This window comes from Moschus berezovskii, chromosome 24, assembly GCF_049115385.1.
Source record: "Moschus berezovskii isolate FMDL1 chromosome 24, NW_MosBer_1.0, whole genome shotgun sequence".
Taxonomy (NCBI): Eukaryota; Metazoa; Chordata; class Mammalia; order Artiodactyla; family Moschidae; genus Moschus; species Moschus berezovskii.
In genome coordinates this window covers 28,451,592-28,473,985 of record NC_142483.1, presented here as the reverse complement: position 1 = coordinate 28,473,985, position 22,394 = coordinate 28,451,592, and the positions used below count along the sequence as shown (strand labels likewise).

The following is a 22,394-nucleotide window of genomic DNA, read 5'->3' as shown; positions in this document are numbered from 1 at the left end:
CCAGCTGAGCCACCAGGGAAGCCCAAGAATACTGGAGTGGGTAGCCTATCCCTTCTCCAGCGGATCTTCCCAACCCAGGAATCAAACCGGGGTCTCTTGCACTGCAGGTGGATTCTTTACCAGCTGAGCTACCAGGGAAGCCCATAGTTGTAGACATGGAGACCTATATTAACATCATGTATATTGTAAAATACAAAAGAGTCATCATCAAAAACCGTGACATAGAGTAACATGTTCAAAGAATGCATAAAAAGTATCATTAGAAGTTCTAGTATTTTCTTACTGCACACCTACAGACTCCCCACCACAAAGACTGCTGTAGAGTGGATTCTAAAGTTAGGCAAAACTGAGTTTGACTCCAGATCCTGCTTCTTACTGGTAAACAATCTTAGCTGTGTTATTGAACATCTCTCCACTGCAGTTTCCCATCTGTAAATAAGAATAATGACAGTTCTTTTTAAAAATTAAAAAAAAAATTTAATTGAGGTATGATTGACTTGTAACCATATATTAGTTTCAGGTATATAACATGATTCAGCATTTGTATGTATTACAAAATGATCACCATAACAAGTCTAGTTAAAATCCATCACCATACATAGTTACAAAAATTTTTTTCTTGTGATGAGGACATTTAAGATCTACTCTCTTAGCAACTTTCAAATTTGCAAAACAGTATTATAGTACATTGCACACTGCCTGGTTTATGGTCAGTTCAGTTCAGTTCAGTCGCTCAGTCGTGTCCGACTCTCCGCAACCCCATGAATCACAGCACGCCAGCCTCCCTATCCATCACCAACTCCCGGAGTTCACTCAAACTCATGTCTACAGAGTCGGTGATGCCATCCAGCCATCTCATTCTCGGTCGTCCCCTTCTCCTCCCGCCCCCAATCCTTCTCAGCATCAGAGTCGTTTCCAGTGAGTCAACTCGTCACATGAGGTGGCCAAAGTATTGCAGTTTCAGCTTTAGCATCAGTCCTTCCAATGAACACCCAGGATCGATCTCCCTTAGAATGGACTGGTTGGATCTCCTTGTGGTACAAGGGACTCTCAAGAGTCTTCTCCAACACCACAGTTCAAAAGCATCAATTCTTCGGCGATCAGCTTTCTTCACAGTCCAACTCTCACATCCATACATGACCACGGGAAAACCCATAGCCTTGACTAGACGGACCTTTGTTGGCAAAGTAATGTCTCTGCTTTTTAATATATTATCAAGGTTGATCATAACTTTCCTTCCAAGGAGTAAGCGTCTTTTAATTTCATGGCTGCAATCAGCATCTGCAGTGATTTTGGAGCCCAAAAAAACAAAGTCTGACACTGTTTCCACTGTTTTTCCATCTATTTCCCCTGTTTTTCCATCTATTTCCCATGAAGTGATGGGACCAGATGCCATGATCTTTGTTTTCTGAATGTTGAGCTTCAAGCCAACCTTTTCACTCTCCTCTTTCACTTTCATCAAGAGGCTTTTGAGTTCCTCTTCACTTTCTGCCATAAGGGTAGTGTCATCTGCATATCTGAGATTATTGATATTTCTCCCAGCAATCTTGATTCCAGCCTGTGCTTCTTCCAGCCCAGCGTTCCTCATGATGTACTCTGCATATAAGTTAAATAAGCAAGGTGACAATATACAGCCTTGACGCACTCCTTTTCCTATTTGGAACCAATCTGTTGTTCCATGTACAGTTCTGACTGTTGCTTCCTGACCTGCATACAGGTTTCTCAAGAGGCAGGTCAGGTGGTCTGGTATTCCCGTCTCTTTCAGAATTTTCCACAGTTTACTGTGATCCACACAGTCAAAGGCTTTGGCATAGTCAATGAAGCAGAAATAGATGTTTTTCTGGTTTATGGTAGAGGTAAAAAAAAAAAATTAAGCCGATACTGTTGTCATGACTAAGAGTTATCTTGAGATGGGTGGGATAGAAATGTTTGCAATTTGCCTTCTTCACATGTCAGAGTGTTTCATTTATTGATAATGAATATACAGTACTTATGTCAGAATTTTTTAAAATGTTATTTTGTCCTGTTAAAGAACTCATAGGTTAGCACAGTGACCTACAGATCTCTGACACTGCATTGTTTTTCAAAATGAATGTAAGATTCATGGAACACTACCCACTTGACCTAACGGAAACTTCCCAAACCGAGGCTTAAAGCCCTTCCCTGCCACCCCAGAGCAGCAAGGCAGCAAGCTTGTGATTCCCCCCAGCATGTGGGGGGCCCTCTCCAGAACCTGCTGGCCCCCAGGGGTCTGTGTGCCTTTGTGAACAGGCTCATTTAGTTCTGGGCACAGGCGCCTGAGGCTGGGCAGGCAGAAAGGAAGCAATTAAGACGGTGGAAACCTACCAGGGAAAAATGCTTTTAGCAGGGCAGACTTCACCAGGGTGTGACCTGTGCAGTCACACAGGGCCCCTTGCTCAGAAGGGACCCACGCTCAGTTTGACACTCTTCTCTCACCATCTTGAGATTCCTCATGATTTTTTAAACAAAGAAGCTCCATGTTTTAATTTTTCACTGGGTCTTGCAAATTATGTAGCTTGGTCCTGGTTGTTGAAAACTGTAAGGCCTGAGTATTAGATGGATTATTAAAGAAAGGGTCCTCTTGGTAGGTGTCTAAACAGGTACTCCATTGATGAAGGTAGAACCACACAGAACTCTGCAAAAAAGCCCTTTTGCATATATGTCTGGGAACCTCTTAACCTTTTTCTAATTTCAGTATGTATGATCTCCCAGGTCCAGGGCACAGGGAATAACATAACCTAGACCTCCTATGGCCATTATGAAAATCAAGAGAGAAAATGCCCATAAAAGGGTTAGAACTGTGCCTGGTACCTGTAATTCTCATTTCTTGCAGCAGTAGAATATCACCAGCCCTGGCTCAGACCTTGGGATTTCACTGGGTTCCCCTCAACTCCTGGCAACCACCATTCCACCCTCTGTCTCTCTGAATTTCTAAAGTGTTTTTATTTTCAATATTTACAGATTTTTCTGTTAACCTCATTCTCAGCCTAAGTCATTTTTGTGGATTATATTTCTTCTAAAAGACTTGACGTTTCAAAGCAGACAGGATCAGAGTTCTTGGCAAGCTGGCTAATGTTTAGAAAAGAAAAAATCTCTCATCACATTTTCATTATTATAAGAAATTCTTCAGATCTAAAAAAAAAGAAAAAAAGCAGTTTGACAGTTGATCCCTATCAAGCATGCAGATGGACAGAGTAATTTGTCCTTGGTTACAAGTTAGACAACAGACAAGAGTTTAACAAAGGAATTCTAGATGAGAGGACGCTGTGTTTCCCAGAACACAAGCTGGTTTCTTGTCTCTGGTAGAATTCAGAGATAAGGAGGGTCTGACACAAATTCCATGGATTGGTCGTGATGTTAGAGGAGCAAGTTTCAAGGCTGCACTTCCACCAGTTACCATGGGTTCTGTTGAATTGATCCTAAAGCCACTTACAACTAGGGACTTGCCAAGCTGCTTCCAAAGTTCTTTACCCATGTGACTTATTACCAACTGTTAGGATTGCCAGACTGAACACATAAAATAAACAAGGGATAACTTTTTTTAGTGTGTGCTCTAAATGTTTAATCTGGCAACCCTAACCTAGATCACCAACTGGGGATTCTTCTCAGTGTTAAGAAGCCACCCCTAGCCTGTTCTGAGGATAATTGAAATAAAGTGTTTGGTAGAATTGTTGGTTTCCTATGCTGTGATCAGAAAGGAAAGAATACATTTAATGAATATAGTCAGGTGCCTTCACAGCAACATAGCTTCATAGCATCTTCCGAAGAATCCCAGAAAACACATCAGTATCCCTGTCTTTATAATGAGGAAACCGAGGCTTACATAGGTTAGTTTAGCTAAGACCTATAAACATGGAGACCTGGAACTGAATCCAGTTCTAGGTCCTGACCTTATTACTGCACATCATAAGTCTGGGGCCAGCCAGTGAGCACGTCTGTTGATTTGTTTCTAAGTATGTGATGGTTTTATAGTAGCCTATGTCCCAACCCTGGCTGCCCATGTCGCAGCTCTGGTGGGACAGCAGGCGCCAGGTGACCTCTCTAAGCCTCAGTTTCCTTATCTATAAGTTAGAAACAGCTCCTACACCTCAGTTTGCTATAAGGATTTAATGACATCCTTTTTTTTTTTTCTCTTTTTGTATAAGTAAAATGCTGGGCACTTGTCTGCCACATAGCTCATGCCCTTTCTCTTTTAGAGCCACAGGAGTTTCTAGTTTATTGTCTTGTGAAGGAGCAGAGAGGTCCAAGGCAGCTAGAAACCAAGGGCAGCCTAGGAATGTATGCTCACACTGGAACCCCAAGGAAGGGGCTTCATCTGATTAAGATGAAGTGGGGTGTCCCTCCTTCTCCAAGAAGGGATGGGGGCATCCCTAGCTTCTATAATCCTTTCAATTCTCACTGTCCACTCCAAAAAGGCGACTGCCTGATTTGGCTTGAGGTGCGATCAAGACCTGATTAAATGGGGTGGGGAGGAAATCCCAAGAATGGAAAGACCCTCTGACTTGGGAGGGGAGGGGAAGAGTTCTGGCTCAGCCCGCCTGGCTTTTCCGGCCCCTCCGCCTCCTCTCTCCACCCAGCTTCCCAGTTCCCTCCTCTCCTTCCTCCTCCTCCCCTGCTGCCGCTCAGCTTAAACCTGGAGCCTTGAGAACCAGCCAGCCAGCCTCTGGTCCTCTTAATCTAGCACCACCTCAGCGGAAGGCCCCTGGTAAGTCTTTAAGGTCGCTGGGCCCTATTTCTCGCATCTACAAACTCAGGGTCAGACCAGACTAACTCATGTCTCTTAACCAGCTGGCAGGGTTTGGTCTGAAGGGTGGAAAGTGAGGCAGGCACTTCATTTTAGCTATTCAGAAACCGCCTCAGTCTGTGAGCAGTTTTAGTAAAAACTGTTTGCAGTTATCAGTGGTGGCATTAGAATCGGGTGGATCTGAGCCCTAGCTTTTTGCCTTGGCATATGATTGACTATGAATGAGATTGACCGCTTGTTTCCCTCTTGCTCCAGCTGCTCCCAAGTCCTCTATCCTGTAACAGAGAGAACTCATCAAGGGTTGAAATTTTACTATGAACTTTTTAGCTAGGATTACAAATGGGACAAGGGACTTCCCTAGCAGTCCAGTGATTGAGGTGACAAGAGTCCACTGCAGAGGGTGAGGTTTGATCCCTGGTCGGGGAGCTAAAGATCTCACATGCTGGGTAATACAGCTGGACAAAAAAAGCGTCAAACTCAATAAAGTTTGAAAAATAAAAATCAGGCATTAGGAACACCTTGTGTGGTTTAAGGAACTTTTGTTGGGTGTTGGGCTTCTCAGGTGGGCTTGTGTGCCCTGTTTTAAAATTCTGCTAAAAATGACTGAAGTCTGATTTTGTAGCTCTTAAAAACTTTTTTTTTTTTTAAACTAAGTTTGGTATCTTTGCTATTACAGGACAGATGCAGACAGTAGTTGGTTTGGTTTAAGAAACACTGAGTGATAACACGTATTCAGTCTGGTTATTTGTAATCAGATCTTTGTGGTTTAATCCAGTTTTTTACTAAACCAGATTGTTGTTCAGTCATCAAGTTTTGACAACTCTTTGCAATCCATGGGCTGAAGCACACCAGGCCTCCCTGTCTCTCACCATCTAAAATCAGATTATCTAGTTTTAAAAAAGCAACCTATCTTTACCCTAGAAACTAAGTTTAGTAGAATCAATGAGTGGCCACTATAATTACAAGTTCCAAAACCTCAAGTTAAGCTGGCAAAAGCCTTCTCTTTTCTCCTTTCCTCTCCTTCCTTGTTTTCTGTCCCTTCATTTTGAAACTAGAAAAGTTAGGCAGAGTTGTCCAAGTGTAGGCTTGGAATCATATCTGCTACTTTCTTGCTGAGTTTAAATGAAATATCTTTTAAATCTCAGTTTTCACATCTATGTAACAAGGATGCTGGTGATAATAGCAGAACCTGTAGAGAGGTTTTAGCCCAGTCTCTGAAGCCTAATAATGTTCAGTGAGTGTGAGCATTTCTTTTTGGGGACCGAATGGAAGTACCTACTCTGTCTGTATAACTGCTGGGTCAGCCTTGGAAGGGGCTTCCCAGGTGGCTCAGTGGTAAAGAATCCGCCTGGTAATACAGGAGATGCAGGCTCCATCCCTGGGTCAGGAAGATCCCCTGGAAGAGGAAATGACAGCCCACTCCAGTATTCTTGCCTGGAAAATCCCATGGACAGAGGAGCCTGGTGGGCTCCATGGAGTCTCAGAGAGTTGGACACGTCTGAGTAACTAAACAACAAGGACCTCAGAAGGGTCTCCTGAAACTAGCCTGCTGGGCTTCCTCAGCCTCTTTGACCTTCTTTCCTGTTTTAAATTGTAGATTGTTATCTCTTTCTTGAAAACCTCCCTCTGTTCATATTATGTGTTCATTCTGTTATTCTATTCCTATGGTTCTCAAGTCATTTATTAAACAGATTGCTGGGTCCCACCTTCAGCCCTTCTGGTTCTGTAGGTCTGGAGTGGGGCCCCAGAATTTGCATTTCTAACACATCCTCAGATAGTGCTGATGCTGCTGGCCAGGGGGTTGTAAGAACTACTGTGTTTTCTCATGCTTAACAACTTTTAATATCCCTTTACGTGGGAATTAGTGGAGAGAAATTTACTGTTAGAAATCCCTAGTTATACAGTCAAGAAGGTAATGAACTGGATTCATCATTGAAGGCCGAGTTCCCAGATAACTGAAAGAAACATGATTTTTTTTTTTTAATTAAAGAAAGGTGATGTGAAAGCTATCTGGCCAGTGAAAAAATGCTCTAAGTAAACTGATAACATATCTTAAACTGCTAACCACCAAAGTGTTGACCAACACTGATATCATAGTTGAGGAAATTAGTGCTTATGTTCTATATCCAAGATCCTTCTAATAATACTATGGTTAAGCAAGCTGTCAGGGCTTTCCAGGTGGCACTAGTGGTAAAGAATCCACCTGACAATGCAGGAGATGCAGGTTTGATCTCTGGGTGTGGAAGATCCCCTGGAGGAGGAAATAACACCACTCCAATATTGCCTGGAAAATTCCATGAACAGAGGAGCCTGGTGGGCTACAGTCCATGAATCACAAAGAATCTGACATGACTGAGCAGACATACACACATCCTTAAAGACCAGGTCTACCCGGAATGCTTTAGTAGTTGCGTTGACACCTGTTACACCATTTAACAGGGGTGTCCCTGGGGTTGCTGGGTGTCAGACATGACTGAGCGACTTCACTTTCACTTTTCACTTTCACGCATTGGAGAAGGAAATGGCAACCCACTCCAGTGTTCTTGCCTGGAGAATCCCAGGGACGGGGGAGCCTGGTGGGCTTCCGTCTATGGGGTCACACAGAGTCGGACACAACTGAAGTGACTTAGCAGCTAGCAGCAGCACACCATTTAACAAACATTAAATACACTTCTTCTGGCTGTTGTAATCATTGCCGTGGCCCGTTCCTTCAGTTTAGTGCAAAACTTTGACAGCCACGTCAGCTCTCCAACAAGCACAGATAAGGAAGTGGCTTATCACCAACCTCTGTGCAGTCATTTCCAGAAGACTGGCAAACGTTTCTAATTTACACCAGTTCCTAATGACAGTAAGTCTTTAGTTTGCACAGAGCACAGTATTAAATAGAGCTCCCAGCTGTGACAACTCTCTTGGATTCTCGGAGGCCCCTTAGGCTGCCTGGTAGACTTTATCTTGAGCATTCAGCAGGCATTAGCTATAGCTTTTTTATATTTGCATATGCGCTTAATGGGACTTCCCTGGTGGTTTAGTCGTAAAGAATCTGCCTGCAGTGCAGGAGACCTGGGTTTAATCCCTGGGTTGGGAGGATCCCCTGGAGAAGGGATTGGCAACCCCCTGCAGTATTCTTGCCTGGAGAATTCCATGGACAGAGGAGCCTAGTGGGCTACAGTCCATGGGGTCACAAAGAGTCGGACACGACTGAGAGACTAAACAACAACATACCTTGAAAGAAACATGGATTTTGAGTTATGCTTATGTGTGGATGAGAAGAAAACTCCAGTCCCAGGTTACTTCCTAAAGAGCTTAATTTTTGTCTTGGTGACATTTGACACTCATTTCCATGGGTCATTGTGCTTTTCAGATAAGGAAGAGCTTTAGCATTGAAAAGAAAAGGGGAGTTTGAGGTTTGGCCTTTTTTTTTTTTTGACTGTTCTATAAACCGAGGGATGCTCCCACACCAAACACTGACAGTTAGCATCTTCAAGGGATCTCGTTCAGTAATTGGTTTGTTCCTGAACGGCCAGCAACCACCGTTTGCTAATTGCCTGAACTCCCTTGCCCTCCGGCCTCAGCATGGCAGGTGGCTGATTGTAAGTGTGGGCAAGTCCCCAACTGGGCACAAACAGGTGCACACGTCTGCTGGGGGTGGCTGTTTCCACACAGCTGCTCCAGCGCACACAAAGGATGGCCTCAGTTTTGCCAGCCACGTGGCTGTCTCAAAAGGGGTGAGGTTGGCACATTCCTCCAGGGCTTGTGAGATCAGGAAAGAAAAACAAAAGCCCGTGAAAGGGGGTTCTCGGGAATGCCAAAAGGAATCGTTGAGGCAAAAGGAGCCGCCAGTGGCTAAACGGTAACGGTGGGTCCTGGGCCGCTTCCTTCTAGAAAGCTGTCAGAATACGAACCTGGAATACCTGATGATGGGGGCAGGGGCGGGGGTTTAGCCTAAGTCATCAGATAAAATGCAGTGTTCTTCATTGTAGCATCTGAATTCCTGTTGAAAGGATGAAGAATATCAATTTCTGGCTTGTTACCGACAAGTAGAAAGTCCTGTAGATTTATGGGCATTGTCTCTGGCTAGGACTTGGAAAAAGCAGTCCCTCTTGGCAGTTCTAGTCAAGTGAGTCTTTAAAATAACACTTCCACTGCATGAGGCTCAAGAACGTCCACACAGAGTGAGTGTGTTTACTCCTGGGGAGAGGCAGAGACATCTCGGTTCAGGCTTACTTACATCCAGCTGGTTAGGGGCCCTCTCTGGGGATTCTGAGGTCGCTCCTCATTCATACAAATCCAGCCTCCCGCTTGCCTGTCTGTCAGTCCCGGGAGGGGAGGGGCCTTCTGTGCTCTAGCCAGACCTCCCCCGTTTTCCCTCACCCACTGGCAGGATCCACGTGGTCTCAGCTCCCAGGCAAATTCCCTAGCTGGGGTTCTTCAGAGGGTGAACAAATAAGAATTCAGCTGCTGTCAATCCACTCACACTTGAAATCCTGCCTGGTTCTAAACTCTGAAAATGATCAGGATGAACTTGAAAGTAATCCCCTGGTGTTTCTAGCACTTGCCCTCTAACTGGCACTGGACTTGCTCACCAGCACCTATATTTCACCCACTAGTCATATTTGACTTAGTTTTTGATGTGAGTTATATCGCCCGGATCACTGGATATGAATTATGTCACCGGATGGCACCACCCTTATGGCAGAAAGTGAAGAAAAACTATAGAGTCTCTTGATGAAGGTAAAAGAGGAGAGTGAAAAAGTTGGCTTAAAACTCAACGTTCAGAAAACTAAGATCATGGCATCTGGTCCCATCACTTCATGGCAAATAGATGGGGAAACAATGGAAACAATGACAGACTTTATTTTGGGGGGCTCCAAAATCACTGCAGATGGTAATTGCAGCCATGAAATTAAAAAGACGCTTGCTCCTTGGAAGAAAAGCTATGACCAACCTAGTAAAGTGAAGTCACTCAGTCATGTCTGACTCTTTGCAACCCCATGAACTGTAGCCTGCCGTGCTTCTCCATCCATGGGATTTTCCAGGCAAGGTTACTGGAGTGGGTTGCCATTTAAGCAGAGACATTACTTTGCCAACAAAAGTCTGTCTAGTCAAAGCTATGGTTTTTCCAGTAGTCATGTATGGATGTGAGAGTTGAGCTATAAAGAAAGCTCAGCACTCTAGAACTGATGCTTTTGAACTGTGGTGTTGGAGAAGACTCTTGAGAGTCCCTTGGAACTCAACCAGTCCATCCTAAAAGAAATCAGTCCTGAATATTCATTGGAAGGTCTGATGCTGAAGCTGTAACTCCAGTACTTAGGCCACCTATGCGAAGAAGTGACTCATCGGAAAAGACCCTTATCCTGGGAAAGATTGAAGGCGGGAGGAGAAGGGGACAACAGATGATGAGATGGTTGGATGGCATCACTGACTCGGTGGACATGAATTTGAGTAGGCTCTGGGAGTTCGTGATGGACAGGAAGGACTGGCGTGCTGCAGTCCATGGTGTCATGAAGAGTAGGACAGGACTGAGTGATTGAACTGAACTGATAATCACCAGGAAGAATGCGTAAAACATGTATGAACAGTTTAAAAACCAGATTAGAAGTTGCCCAGCCACATAACCACACCCAGTGAGGAATGTTGCCAGGACCCCACCCCATGCCCATTGTGTACTAGCGCCCCCCTCTCCCAGTAAACAGTCTCTCTTTCCCTGGTTGTACTCTGACACTATGGAACTTATTTTCTTGTTTTGCTTTATATTGTGTTACCTGTGTATGATCCTCTGTATATATACAGGGCATGGTGATGTATAAATTACTTTGAGTCTTGATTCTTTGCTTAATGTTTGTGAGATTCACCATATTGTGTGAAGCTAAACTGTATTTTCTTTGCTATATGGCATTCCATTATAAATACTGTAATTTTATCATTTCTACTGTCATGGGATATTTGGGTTGTTTTCTTTGTCTTACTGCAAAAAGTGCTGTTATAAACTTGATTCTTTTGTGTAAGTTTCTCTAGAGATATACCTAGGAAAAGATCTCTGGGTCGTGGGGTGTGCAGATTTCCAAAATGATCATATCAATAGAGTTTTCCACCATAGATGGATGGGAGTTCCTATTGCCAAACATCTTGACGTAACCTCTGTGCAGTCTGGTACAAAGTGGTAATCCATTAAAGGTTTACTGTGTGTTCCCCTGAGTTCCTGTGAAGGTGAACACTTGATTCTGCCTGTTGGCCATCTGGGTTTCTACTTGTGCCCTGCTTGTTGAGAGAGGCAAGCCCTGTCACTGCCGGGCGGTCCATCTCAGCCATCTGTGTATCTTCTTGATCCTCTAGTCACAGCCAGCTCCTCAGCTCAGTCACCTCCTTGTAGGTGGTGACTTGTTAGAGGTTTCCTGTTTTAAATACATTCTTTCAGAAAAGTGATACTATGTATTCATGGGAAAGGATGTTTTGCGATAGTGCAAAAGAACAGATTTGGAGGATTAATAGGTGCCTTCTCAAACACAAAGAAATAAGGCTGTGTTTTTTCCTGAGAGTAATCTTTTGGAATGGTCCAGATTCCACATTTGTCAAAATTATTTATGTTTCTCATTTATTCATGCCCTACTGACACTTTGCACAGTAAATAAATTATCTGAAACTGGAAACCAAGTTGAACTGAGAACTATACATGCTCTTCTAATAGTTTGTATCAGAAATTGCAAAGTAATGGTCATGGTCTGCTGGTATATATGTATTATAGGAGCACAATGTTTTACTTTTTATTTTGACTTTTGTTTTTTCTGATTGAGGCAATATTTTGAAATTCAGATGCTCTAGGTAAAATTTGAGATTTTTGCCCCTTTTCAAAACAAGTGTAATCATTATTAGGCAGTAGTGGATCTGTATTCCCATGTGACACAGAAGACCTGGATCTGAGCAGTGTTTCCCATTAGCAGTGGAGTCTGTTTCCTCAGTATCCAGTATCCTTTTTCTCCATATTAGTAGAATTTTTAGTGATGCATGAGGCTGCCCAAAATAAAGACTTAGACATCCCAGTGTCCCTTGCAGTTAGCAAGAGCCTTGTGATTATTCTGGCCAGTGAGATTAGGGGAGGTGGGCAGCTTTCAGGTTCTGCCTGTAATGGAGTGGGTATGTCCTCCTTTATTCTTTTTCCCCTACCTGATGGCTAAAATGTGGGTATGGTGATGGGCTATCTTGGGTCACATGAAGGATAGCAGCACCCCAGGAATGGTGAAGCAACAGGAGAAGAGATTGGGCCCCTGAATACTTCATGTTATTCCAGCTCTGACTTTTATATCAAGAGAAATTAACCAAAGTGTTGATCTCTGTCTCACACAGTCAAATCTATATTCCAGGTAATACTTCAGGTGGGCAACGTTCCTTTCCTCACAGTCCCCATCAGTTCCCACAGTCCCTGTGTCTGCTGCTGAGTTTGACTTGCCCTTCTCAGTTAGCTTACACAGATGGATTTCTAGTGCCTCTCTCCCGTGGCTCCTATTAGACACTTGCATCTGAGATACTTTTATATTCTAACATCTTGATAGTCTAAGGATGACAGAAGAGAAAATTTCTTCAAGTCTAAAAGATGCAATTAGAAGTTTTAGGGTTGGATTATCAGTAGTTTTATAAGAATCCAGGTGAGGGTTTTTCAACCTCAACACTATCGACAATTGGGGCAAGATAATTCTTTGTTGCTGGGGCCTGTCCTGTGTATTGTAGCCTGTATAGTAGCATCCTGGCGTCTGCTTAGTGGCTGCCAGTAACACTTCCTTCCCCAGGTGTGACTAAATGTCTTAAGACATTGCTAAGTATCCCCTGAGGTGCAAAGTTGCCCCATTTAAGAACCACTAATTGAAAGTAGATTTCTTTTTTAATCTTTTTTATAAAATTAGTAGACTTTATTTTTTAAGGGTAGTTTTTGGTTTACACAAGAGTTGAACAGAAAATCCAGAAAAAAAATCTATATCTGTATCTATATCTATTTATATACCTTCTCTTCTCCCCTCTCCCCTCTCTTCAGTTTCCCCATCAGTAACATCTTGCATTAGTGTCATACATTTGTTTCAAATTATCAGTATGGATACATTACAAGTTCAAGATTGCTGGGAGAAATATCAATAACCTCAGATATGCAGATGACACCACCCTTAGGGCAGAAAGCAAAGAAGAACTAAAGAGCCTCTTGACGAAAGTGAAAGAGGAGAGTGAAAAAGTTGGCTTAAATCTCAACATTGAGAAAACTAAGATCATGACATCTGGTTCCATCACTTCATGCAAATAGATGGGGAAACAGTGGCAGACTTTATTTTTTTGGGCTCCAAAATCACTGCAGATGGTGACTGCAGCTATGAAATTAAAAGACGCTTACTCCTTGGAAGGAAAGTTATGACCAATCTAGACAACGTATTAAAAAGCAGAGACGTTACTCTGCCAACAAAGCTCCATCTCGTCAAGGCTGTGGTTTTTCCAGTAGTCATGTGTGGATGTGAGAGTTGGACTGTAAAGAAAGCTGAGTGCCAAAAAATTGATGCTTTTGAACTGTGGTGTTGGAGAAGACTCTTGAGAGTCCCTTGGAGTGCAAGGAGATCCAGCCAGTCCTTCCTAAAGGAGATCAGTCCTGAGTGTTCATTGGAAGGACTGATGTTGAAGCTGAAACTCCAAATCTTTGGCCACCTGATGTGAAGAACTGATTCATTGGAAAAGACCCTGATGCTGGGAAAGATTGAAGGCGGGAGGAGAAGGGGACGACAGAGGATGAGATAGTTGTATGGCATCACCGACTCAATGGACATGAGTTTGAGTAAACTCCGGGAGTTGGTGATGGACAGGGAGGCCTGGTGTGCTGCAGTCCATGGGGTTGCAGAGTCAGACACAACTGAGCAACTGAACTGAACTGAACTGAAAGTTCATAGTCACATCATGATTCTCTCTGTGTTGTACTGATTCTATAGCTTTTGACAAATACATGTCATATATCCATGATTACAATATTATTTAGAATAGATTCATGCCCCCCCCAGATCCTTTGTGCACCACCTATTCAAGTGTATTCCTTTTAAAGTAATCTAAACTCTCCTTAAAATGATCCCTAAGCCTATTAATACTCATTTTCCTTGCTTCTCAGTGATTGATTCGTACCCAAAAGAAGTCTTAATGAATGAATATTCATTGTTATTTAGGATGCGGGCTCATGATTAACCTTTGGTAATTTATTGATTTATTCAGTCATCATTTCCAGATATGTAACATCACATCTTAGAACTGGGGTAGGTTCTAATTGTGCATAGTTAAAATTGCTTTTGAAAATGTGTTGGGAAGGTGACCTGTTGAAGACCAAAATTCCTCAGGTAGTATTTTTTTCCACTTGAAATACGTAGCTGCTTCTTAAGTTAAGCATTTAAGAAATCCACAAGTTTCTTATGATTAGCGAGCATGTATTAAATGCTTAAATAAAAAAAGTCTCAATATGTTGAGAAGATGGTGCTTTACGGACATAGGAACTACAGTCATCTTAAAGGGAAGCAACTTCAAACCTTCCATTTCACACTTATGCTCAACAATGAGCTTTTGAATAGAATGATGGATAGAATTCCCCCTTATTTCTTCCCCCTTTCGCCTCTCTTTTGGCTGAATACATTTGCATAACTTAAAAGCAATATCATGAAATAGAGAACAAACTTACAGTTACCAAGGCGGGGGATGGGAGGGAGGGATGGACTGGGAGATTGGAACTGACATAAATATACTACAATGTATAAAATAAATGACTAATGAGAACCTACTGTACAGCACAGGGAATTCTATTCAATATTCTGTGGTGACCTAAATTGGAAGGAGATACAAAAGTAGAGTGTGTATATATATGTATGACTGATCCACTTTAACATACAACAAGAAACTAACAACATTTTAAAGCAACTATACTCTAGTAAAAATTAGTTTTAAGAATTACACACAAATTTTTTTTTAATGCAACTGCATCCTATGACACTTGTTTCTACATGCTCGGATGCAGTATACACATAATACATATTTGCTAAATGAATGAGTGAATTTGTGGTAAATAGCAGCTTCTCTTCTACTCTAGTGAGGTCTTGATCACCACAAAATTAATCCAAAGAAATAAGTAAACGGAAAGTTGAGTTCTTGAAACTCAGCACACAGTTCACATGAACCCAGAAGATAACACACATGTGAATGGTGGTGATGATTAATAACAAAAGGTATTATCTTGAGTCTGTCACTTCAGAACATATACATGTATTTTCCCTTGACAAAAAATTTCATAAGCCAACCTCTTTGAAAAGGAAATGGGATTTGAAGGACAGAGGATAAAAGAAATGATTAAGAAAAATAAATATTGTGGGAGTTGGCAGATGACCTTTCCTTTGATTAAATTGGACTATGGTATATTTTCGTTTTCAGGAAGCCCAAACCAGTTTCCCCAGATTGTCAATGTGGTTAAGTCATACTGCTCAGATTTCAAATGAATGGAGAGATTTATCCTTATGTAAGAATGGGAGCCAAGTGACTTTTCATTTCCTGGAGTGGTTTGTAAAGCCGGATCTTTCACCTTTAGGGAGGGCCACAAGCCTGGTTTTATACCGTTGACAGGTGCAGATCATACTGTCTCCCAGCTCAGTGACACTCTGTCTATTCTCACTGAAAGATGGTAAATTTATGTACAGTTTGCTCAGGGGGTTCACTTGATTGCCCTGTGGCCTGGTGGAGAAACTGATGAAACCAGCAAACGAACCTTCTGTAGACACTGAAGGAGAACCACTCACACCACACCTCATCAGGTGACAGGAGAGAGCAGTTTCTAATCCAGCACAGTGCAGCCTGGGCCAAACAAAACCAGTCAGCACTCCATGCTTGGTTCCCCAGTTTGACCTGTGACATTAGACCTAGAAGGACTGGATGAATTCTTTGGGAGGAGATTGACCTTGAGTTCAATGTTTCGTCTTCCACTTGCAAGTTCATCTCTTCCAACATCACAATTCACACTGGAGCAAACCTCAGGGAAGCAAATGTAAAAATGCTTGAGTGATGGCTTTTGAAACTAATCAGTTCAGAGGTTTCATTTGTAAGTAGGGGTGAGGGCAAATGGGGAGCTCTGCCTTGCCAGAGATGAGAATATTGTGTGGGCTCTCTAGGACACTGCTCTGGGAATCTGTCAGGGAATCAGGTGATAGAATACTGTAATTATTCTATTGGTGGGTCTTGGCCTTTGAAGCCTTCTGGCTCCTCCACCTAATAGCTGTGAGACATTGAACAAGAGCCTTAGCCTCGCTGAACCTCACACTCTTACCTGTGAAGTTGTTCTTTAGTCACTAAGTTGTGTACGACCCTTTTCCCACCCCTATGAACTATAGCCCATCAGGCACCTCTGTCCATGAGATTTCCCAGGCAAGAATACTGGAGTGGGTTGCCATTTCCTTCTCCAGGGGATCTTCCCAATCCAGGGATCAAACCCATGTCTCCTGCATTGTCAGGCAGATTCTTTACCACTGAGCCACCTGGGAGGCCCCCTCCCCCCACCCCAGCCCCTATAAAGTAAATAATAGTACCTACCACATGGGGCTTCCCTGGTGGCTCAGAGGTTAAAGCATCTGCCTCCAATGCGGGAGACCTGGGTTTGATCCCTGGGTCGGGAAGATCCCCTGGGGAAGGAAACGGTAACCCACTCCAGTATTCTTGCCTGGAGAATCCCATGGACGGAGAAGCCTGGTAGGCTACAGTCCATGGGGTCGCAAAGAGTCAGACACGACTGAGCGACAGAACAGAACAGAACCACATGGGAAGAACTGTGATGGGACTTTCATGAGGTGAGCAGTGCGCTCCAAGTCCTTTTCATGGTGCCTAGCTCTTGGTAACCTCAACAAAGGGTTGGTGTGTGCTAAGTCACTTCAGTTGTGTTCAAATCTTTGTGACCCTGTAAATATCAGAGTGGGTTGCCATGCCCTTCTCCAGGGGATCTTCCCAACCCAGGGACTGAACCCGTGTCTCTTATATCTCCTGCATTGACAGGTGGGTTCTTTTCCATTAGCACCACCTAGGAAGCCGTAGCTAGTAGCAAAGTTATGAAGAGGTGGAAAATAAGAGGAAGAGTTACCAGTATTGTGTTTGAGAAATGCCAGAGTGGTCAGGATTTTGCTCTTTAATGCACTTACCCTAAGCTCCAGTGCATTCTTTTGAGAGTCATGTCTGTTTCAGCGGAAACTGCTTTCTTAAATACCTGGAGCAATTTAAGAGTATTTTCTATCATACAGCACAGGACCACCTATGACTGAGTCATGCTACCTGTTCTCCCTTGTGTTAAGTTCCTTAAAGACCGCACCCTTCTCTTTGGACAGCCACAATTTTTGCCTTTTTTTTTTTTTTAGTTTTGTTCTCAAAAGTCATTGTTTTTGATCAAGATATTGTTGATTTGAAATATTATACATTTCATGTGTATAACATAATGATTCACAGTTTTTAAAGATTGTATTCCATTGATGGTTATTATAAAATATTGCCTGTGTGCCCCGAATTTTGCCATTTTAAAATGAGCTGATGTTTCACAAGGTATATTTTAGTTCACTTGATACAATTTGAGGGACATCTTGGGTTTCATTGGGCTTCCCTTGTGGCTCAGCTGGTAAAGAATCTGCCTGCAGTGCGGGAAACCTGGATTCGATCCCTGGGTTGGGAAGATCCCCTGGAGAAGGGAAAGGCTACCCACTCTAGTATTCTGACCTGGAGAATTCCATGAACTGTGTAGTCCATGGGGTCACAAAGAGTCAGACACAACTGAGTGACTTTCACTTAGGTTTCAAGTCATCTTCTGTGATTTCCACAAATGGCCAACTTTGTTCATTTTATTCCAGAAAGCAGTAGGGGAGTAATAGAAAGGTCTACACACATCTTTTTATTGCAATAACATCTATTATGAAAAAGTGGTAATACTGTGTGAATGCTTTTAGGATAACTAGTGTCCCTACATTATGAATATTATGTAGACATTAAAGATAACTAAGAGGGTGCTATAGGAACATGGAGAAAGTATATAATGACATTTGAAACATGCTATATAAAAATAGAATATGAAATTGAGTTTGAGTGAACTCCGGGATTTGGTGATGGACAGGGAGGCCTGGCGTGCTGTAATTCATGGAGTCGCAAAGAGTTGGACACGTCTGAGTGACTGAACTGAACTGAACTGATAGTAATACTTTTGTAATAAAATAGATACATACAGGAAATACACAATGAAAACAGCTGTGAGTTTGTAAGGAAAATGAGATTATGGCAATTTAACATTATTTTAATTTTCTTTGGTCTTTGTAAAAGCCTCAAAAATCTCATCAGACGACTTGGTTGTCCATTTGGGCACTGTCTTTAGTTAAAGTCTACTGCCTTACGTCTGCTCCCAATAACATTTGACACAGCCCAGTGTACTATCGTTGGGGTTCCCAGGTGGCTCAGTGGTAAAGAACCTGCCCGCCAATGCAGGAGACATGGGTTCGCTCCCTGGGTCAGGAAGATCCCCTAGAGAAGGAAATGGCATTCCACTCCAATATTCTTGCCTGGGAAATCCATGGACAGAGGAGCCTGGTGGGCTACAGTCCATGGGGTCATATGTCACAAGAGTCAGACACAACTGAGCTACTAAACAACAACAAGTGTGCTATAATTGTTACTTTTCAGATTTCACCTGATGACCAGCTTGGATAATCATTTCCTCCTCCTCCTCCTAAGTCACTTCAGTCGTGTCTGACTCTGTGTGACCCCATAGACAGCAGCCCACCAGGCTCCCCTGCCCCTGGGATTCTCCAGGCAAGAACACTGGAGTGGGTTGCCATTTCCTTCTCCAATGCATGAAAGGGAAAAGTGAAAGTGAAGTCGCTCAGTCGAGTCCGACTTTTAGCGACCCCATGGACTGCAGCCTACCAAGCTCCTCCATCGATGGGATTTTCCAGGCAAGAGTACTGGAGTAGGGTGCCATTGCCTTCTCTGGGATAATCATTTAGGTAACAACAATTGACATACCGTATTACTTTTCTTTTTAGTGATGAAAATGCCAGGAAAGATTTAAAGACACTTCCAGCTTTTCCAACCAAAACTCTGCAGGAGCATCCCTCCCTTGCTTACTGGTAAGCTGAGCCAAGATGGCCCATGACTCCATTGCCATAACCTCCATTGAGAACTACATGCTCCTCAGGAGACTGCAAGAATATAAGTGAGGGAAATGTCAAATTGCCTGTAATATGTGTCAGACTAATAAGAAGTAGACCTTGATCCTTCTAGTGACAAGGTCTTGTTAAAGCTCTCTGGAGACTATTATCCCAAGACTTGTAGTCGTATGTGGAGAGGAGCCATTTGCCTTTCCATTCAAGTGCATAAAAGATTTGTAGAGTGCTGTTAAGTGAATCATGCTTAGTATATGTGTAGTCACTGTGTAACACAACCCTCATCTGGAGGAGTACAATGCAAGTGGTATAAAAGACAGATTTCCTTGAACAGAGGTGTTTGTAATGAACAGAAACAACCTGAATGATCAGAAGTTTCATCTAGAGCCAGGAGTCCTTATCTATTTTGAGTTGTTTTCTTTGTCTTGTGTTTTAATGAACCCATAGTACCCATCTCCCATGCAATATTTTTCCTAGAGAAGTACATTTTCTCCCCTTAAACTACTTACATTCCCTTTAAATATATTTTCCTCAGTATAAGCCTGTGAATCCTCAAGATGGTTTTCCTTTCCACTAAAAAACTGGTTACAAAATAAATATTCACCATGAATGAGCTATAATATGAAAGTTGGAATATTTCCCAAGTCAACAGTGAGAGTGAGTGCTGAGGCTACATTGCATCCTGAATCTGGAACCTTTTAAATGAATCATTGTTAAGTGATAGTTTCTTAACAGTAAAAAGCAAAGACCGACTACTGTTGATGATTGGGTATATAGAGATAAAAATGTTTATTCTTCTCAGTTATACTTGAGATGTGACTAACAAGCTACCAGTCTGAAAGGAGGGTAAATAACTGAATGGTGTCAAAAGTGATCAGAGTTCACCCGTTTTTCCCCTTTCTAGTCAAAAAGTTTTATCCTAAGACAATAATGAAGGGCTTTTCCCTAAAGTATTATGTTCTCAGGTCATGAGAGTAGAGTATTTTAGATTGAACACTCACTCAGAAGCATCTTTAATTCTTTCCAAATCTTAGTGGTTTAAGGAAAATGTCTATAATACCTTACACCTGCTGATCTCTTTCAAAACTTGTAATTTCCCCAGCAAGTCTCTCTGGCTAGCATTTAATAATATTATTTTGTATTTATTGTATTCCATTAGTTATGGGAGAAAATATTAGTTTTTCATTTGATGAATTGATATTATTTTCCTTTTCTAATAACTTAAGGTTTTAAAAATTTACACATAAGTAAGTTATATAAAATTGTAAACAGTCAAGACAAGGTAGTCAAATGTCTGAGGTTCAAGAGTCTATGTCCTACAAAAACAAAAGTCAACCAGCTTCTGTCTCATGAACAAGTTGATCTAGGCCTTCTTTCTCAAGTATTTTCAGTGGCTACCTGAAAATCTTGAAATGGAATCTGTACTTCGTACAGTCGTATATTGCTCTACTTTTCATTTCCTTGTTTTACAGTGAGGACAGAGTAATTGAACATTATTTGAAAATCAAAGGTCTGACTCGGGGTCAAGCTGTCGTTCAGTAAGTATCTTTCTGAAGATATAGTTGTAATATCTTCTGTTTGAGAAAGTCATCTGAAATGATTTCTGTTGTATAGTACCTGTGTGCATATAGTACCTGGCTAGAAGTATATTACCATGAGTTACAAAGCTTCATGGGCTATTCTGTACTTTGGTGTCATCAATTCAGATGCCTACCAATGTCAGGCAGGTAACAAAAATGAGATTGTGGTGACTGTGGTGAATTAGAGAGCTTTTGACCTGGCTGGAGACAAGGCTACTTGGCCTCAGCATTCAGGCATAATGTTGCCAAATCATCTAATGTTTTTCAAGAAAAAAAGGAAGTTACAATTTTTAAATCTTAATTTTTTTCTTTTTTATTTATTTTATTGGAGGCTAATTACATTAAATCCTAATTTTAAAAAATTGCAAAGTAATGTTAAGAAATTTTAGTACAGCGTGGGGCGGACACTACCTGTCTGGAGGCCATGTTTGGTCACCTGGTTGGCATCTCTGTTTTGGGTGGAACACACAGTGCTAGGTTGGATCATCTGTTTCTTCGTGGTACAAACAACAGACAGTAATGATAGATTTTTACATTTTAGGCCTACAGAGTATTTATTAAGAGCAGCTCACAAGCTACATTGAAGTTTTTAAATTATAAAAACTATATTTATAATTTTTAAGTTGTAAAAACTAATATAGCATTATTACTATATTAATTGTGGAATAGCTTTTATGATGATAGAAAGTTTTGGTTTTTTTTGTATTTTTGTAAATCTGCCAAATATAGCACAGATCATGTGAGAAGTGAAATAAGGACTGGTGAGCACTATTCCCCCGTCAGGTATAGATTTCTCCCACATCCCTGCTCTTGCGCTCATCTCCTTTTTATCACAGTATACCTGCTGTGATCTTCAAGGCAGAAATCAGAAGTTAGCAGTTCCAAAGCTGAATCCCTGATTTGTGCCCTTCTTCCGAACTGAAAAATAAAAAGGAATAGCAATTCCCATGAATGATCTTAGGTTAGGTTAATGAGCATATTATGAACTGTTCTTGATTAAATGCAGTATCTTCTTATTTCCTTTGATCATTATCATTATGGCTCCAAGTAAGAGACTGTCTAACTCAGTAGTTAAGGCTCTAGACTGTGGAATCCGACTCACTTTGTATGAGAATCTTGGCTGTGCAGTGTAATTGCTACCTGGCCTTGGCACATCTACTTAATTTTTATATTCACTTACATGTAGACCTTTTACTTTGAAGAATTATCACGTTTATTGATTACAAGGTCCAGAGCCACTGATCTTCAAAATGTTATTAAACAACCCACTTGTATCATACAGGAGTCTCAGTTTTTTGTGGGCAGAAAGGAAATCTTACACAATTTAGTCCACTCCATAAACTCTTAAGGGCTACCTTGGTGGCTCAGTGGTAAAGAATCTGCCTGCCAATGCAGGAGATGCAGGTTTGATCCCTGGGTCAGGAAAATCCCCTGGAGAAGGAGATGACAACCCACTCCACAATTCTTGCCTGGGAAATCCAATGGACTGAGAAGCTTGGCAGGCTACAGTCCATGGGGCCACAAAAGAGTCAGACACGACTGAGCAACTAAACAACACATAAAGTCTTAAAGGAATAAAATAAATACTTGTTGAATTAAAAATAACAAGAGGTATATAATCACTTTTAACTTTTTTGAAGGAGTACATGCATTTAAAAATCAGATTTACAATAATAAAACTCATTCTTTTAAAGCATGTATTCTAAGAGGTTTGACTTAATTTCTAAAATGTACCACTATCAATATATAGATTACCTTTATGTTATGATCAAGACTTAAGAAGCTGTGATCAAGACTTATGATCAAGACTCAGAAGTTGATTCTAATGTCTTGCATCATTAAGTGCTAGTTAAAAAAAATACTTGCAATTTGTGT

General features: G+C 41.7%; 1 protein-coding gene across 7 annotated transcripts in view; it reads left to right on the top strand.

Moving 5' to 3' along the window:
* FRMD4B (FERM domain containing 4B) overlaps positions 1-22,394 on the top strand; it is a 365,056-nt gene that overhangs the window by 296,646 nt on the left and 46,016 nt on the right. For all 7 annotated transcript variants that reach the window (XM_088831932.1, XM_055414295.2, XM_055414297.2 and 4 more), the window contains 2 exons: positions 18,820-18,903; positions 20,412-20,477. In XM_088831932.1, the coding sequence (XP_088688058.1) occupies positions 18,820-18,903; positions 20,412-20,477 (150 nt within the window). The remainder of the gene's footprint in view (positions 1-18,819; positions 18,904-20,411; positions 20,478-22,394) is intronic.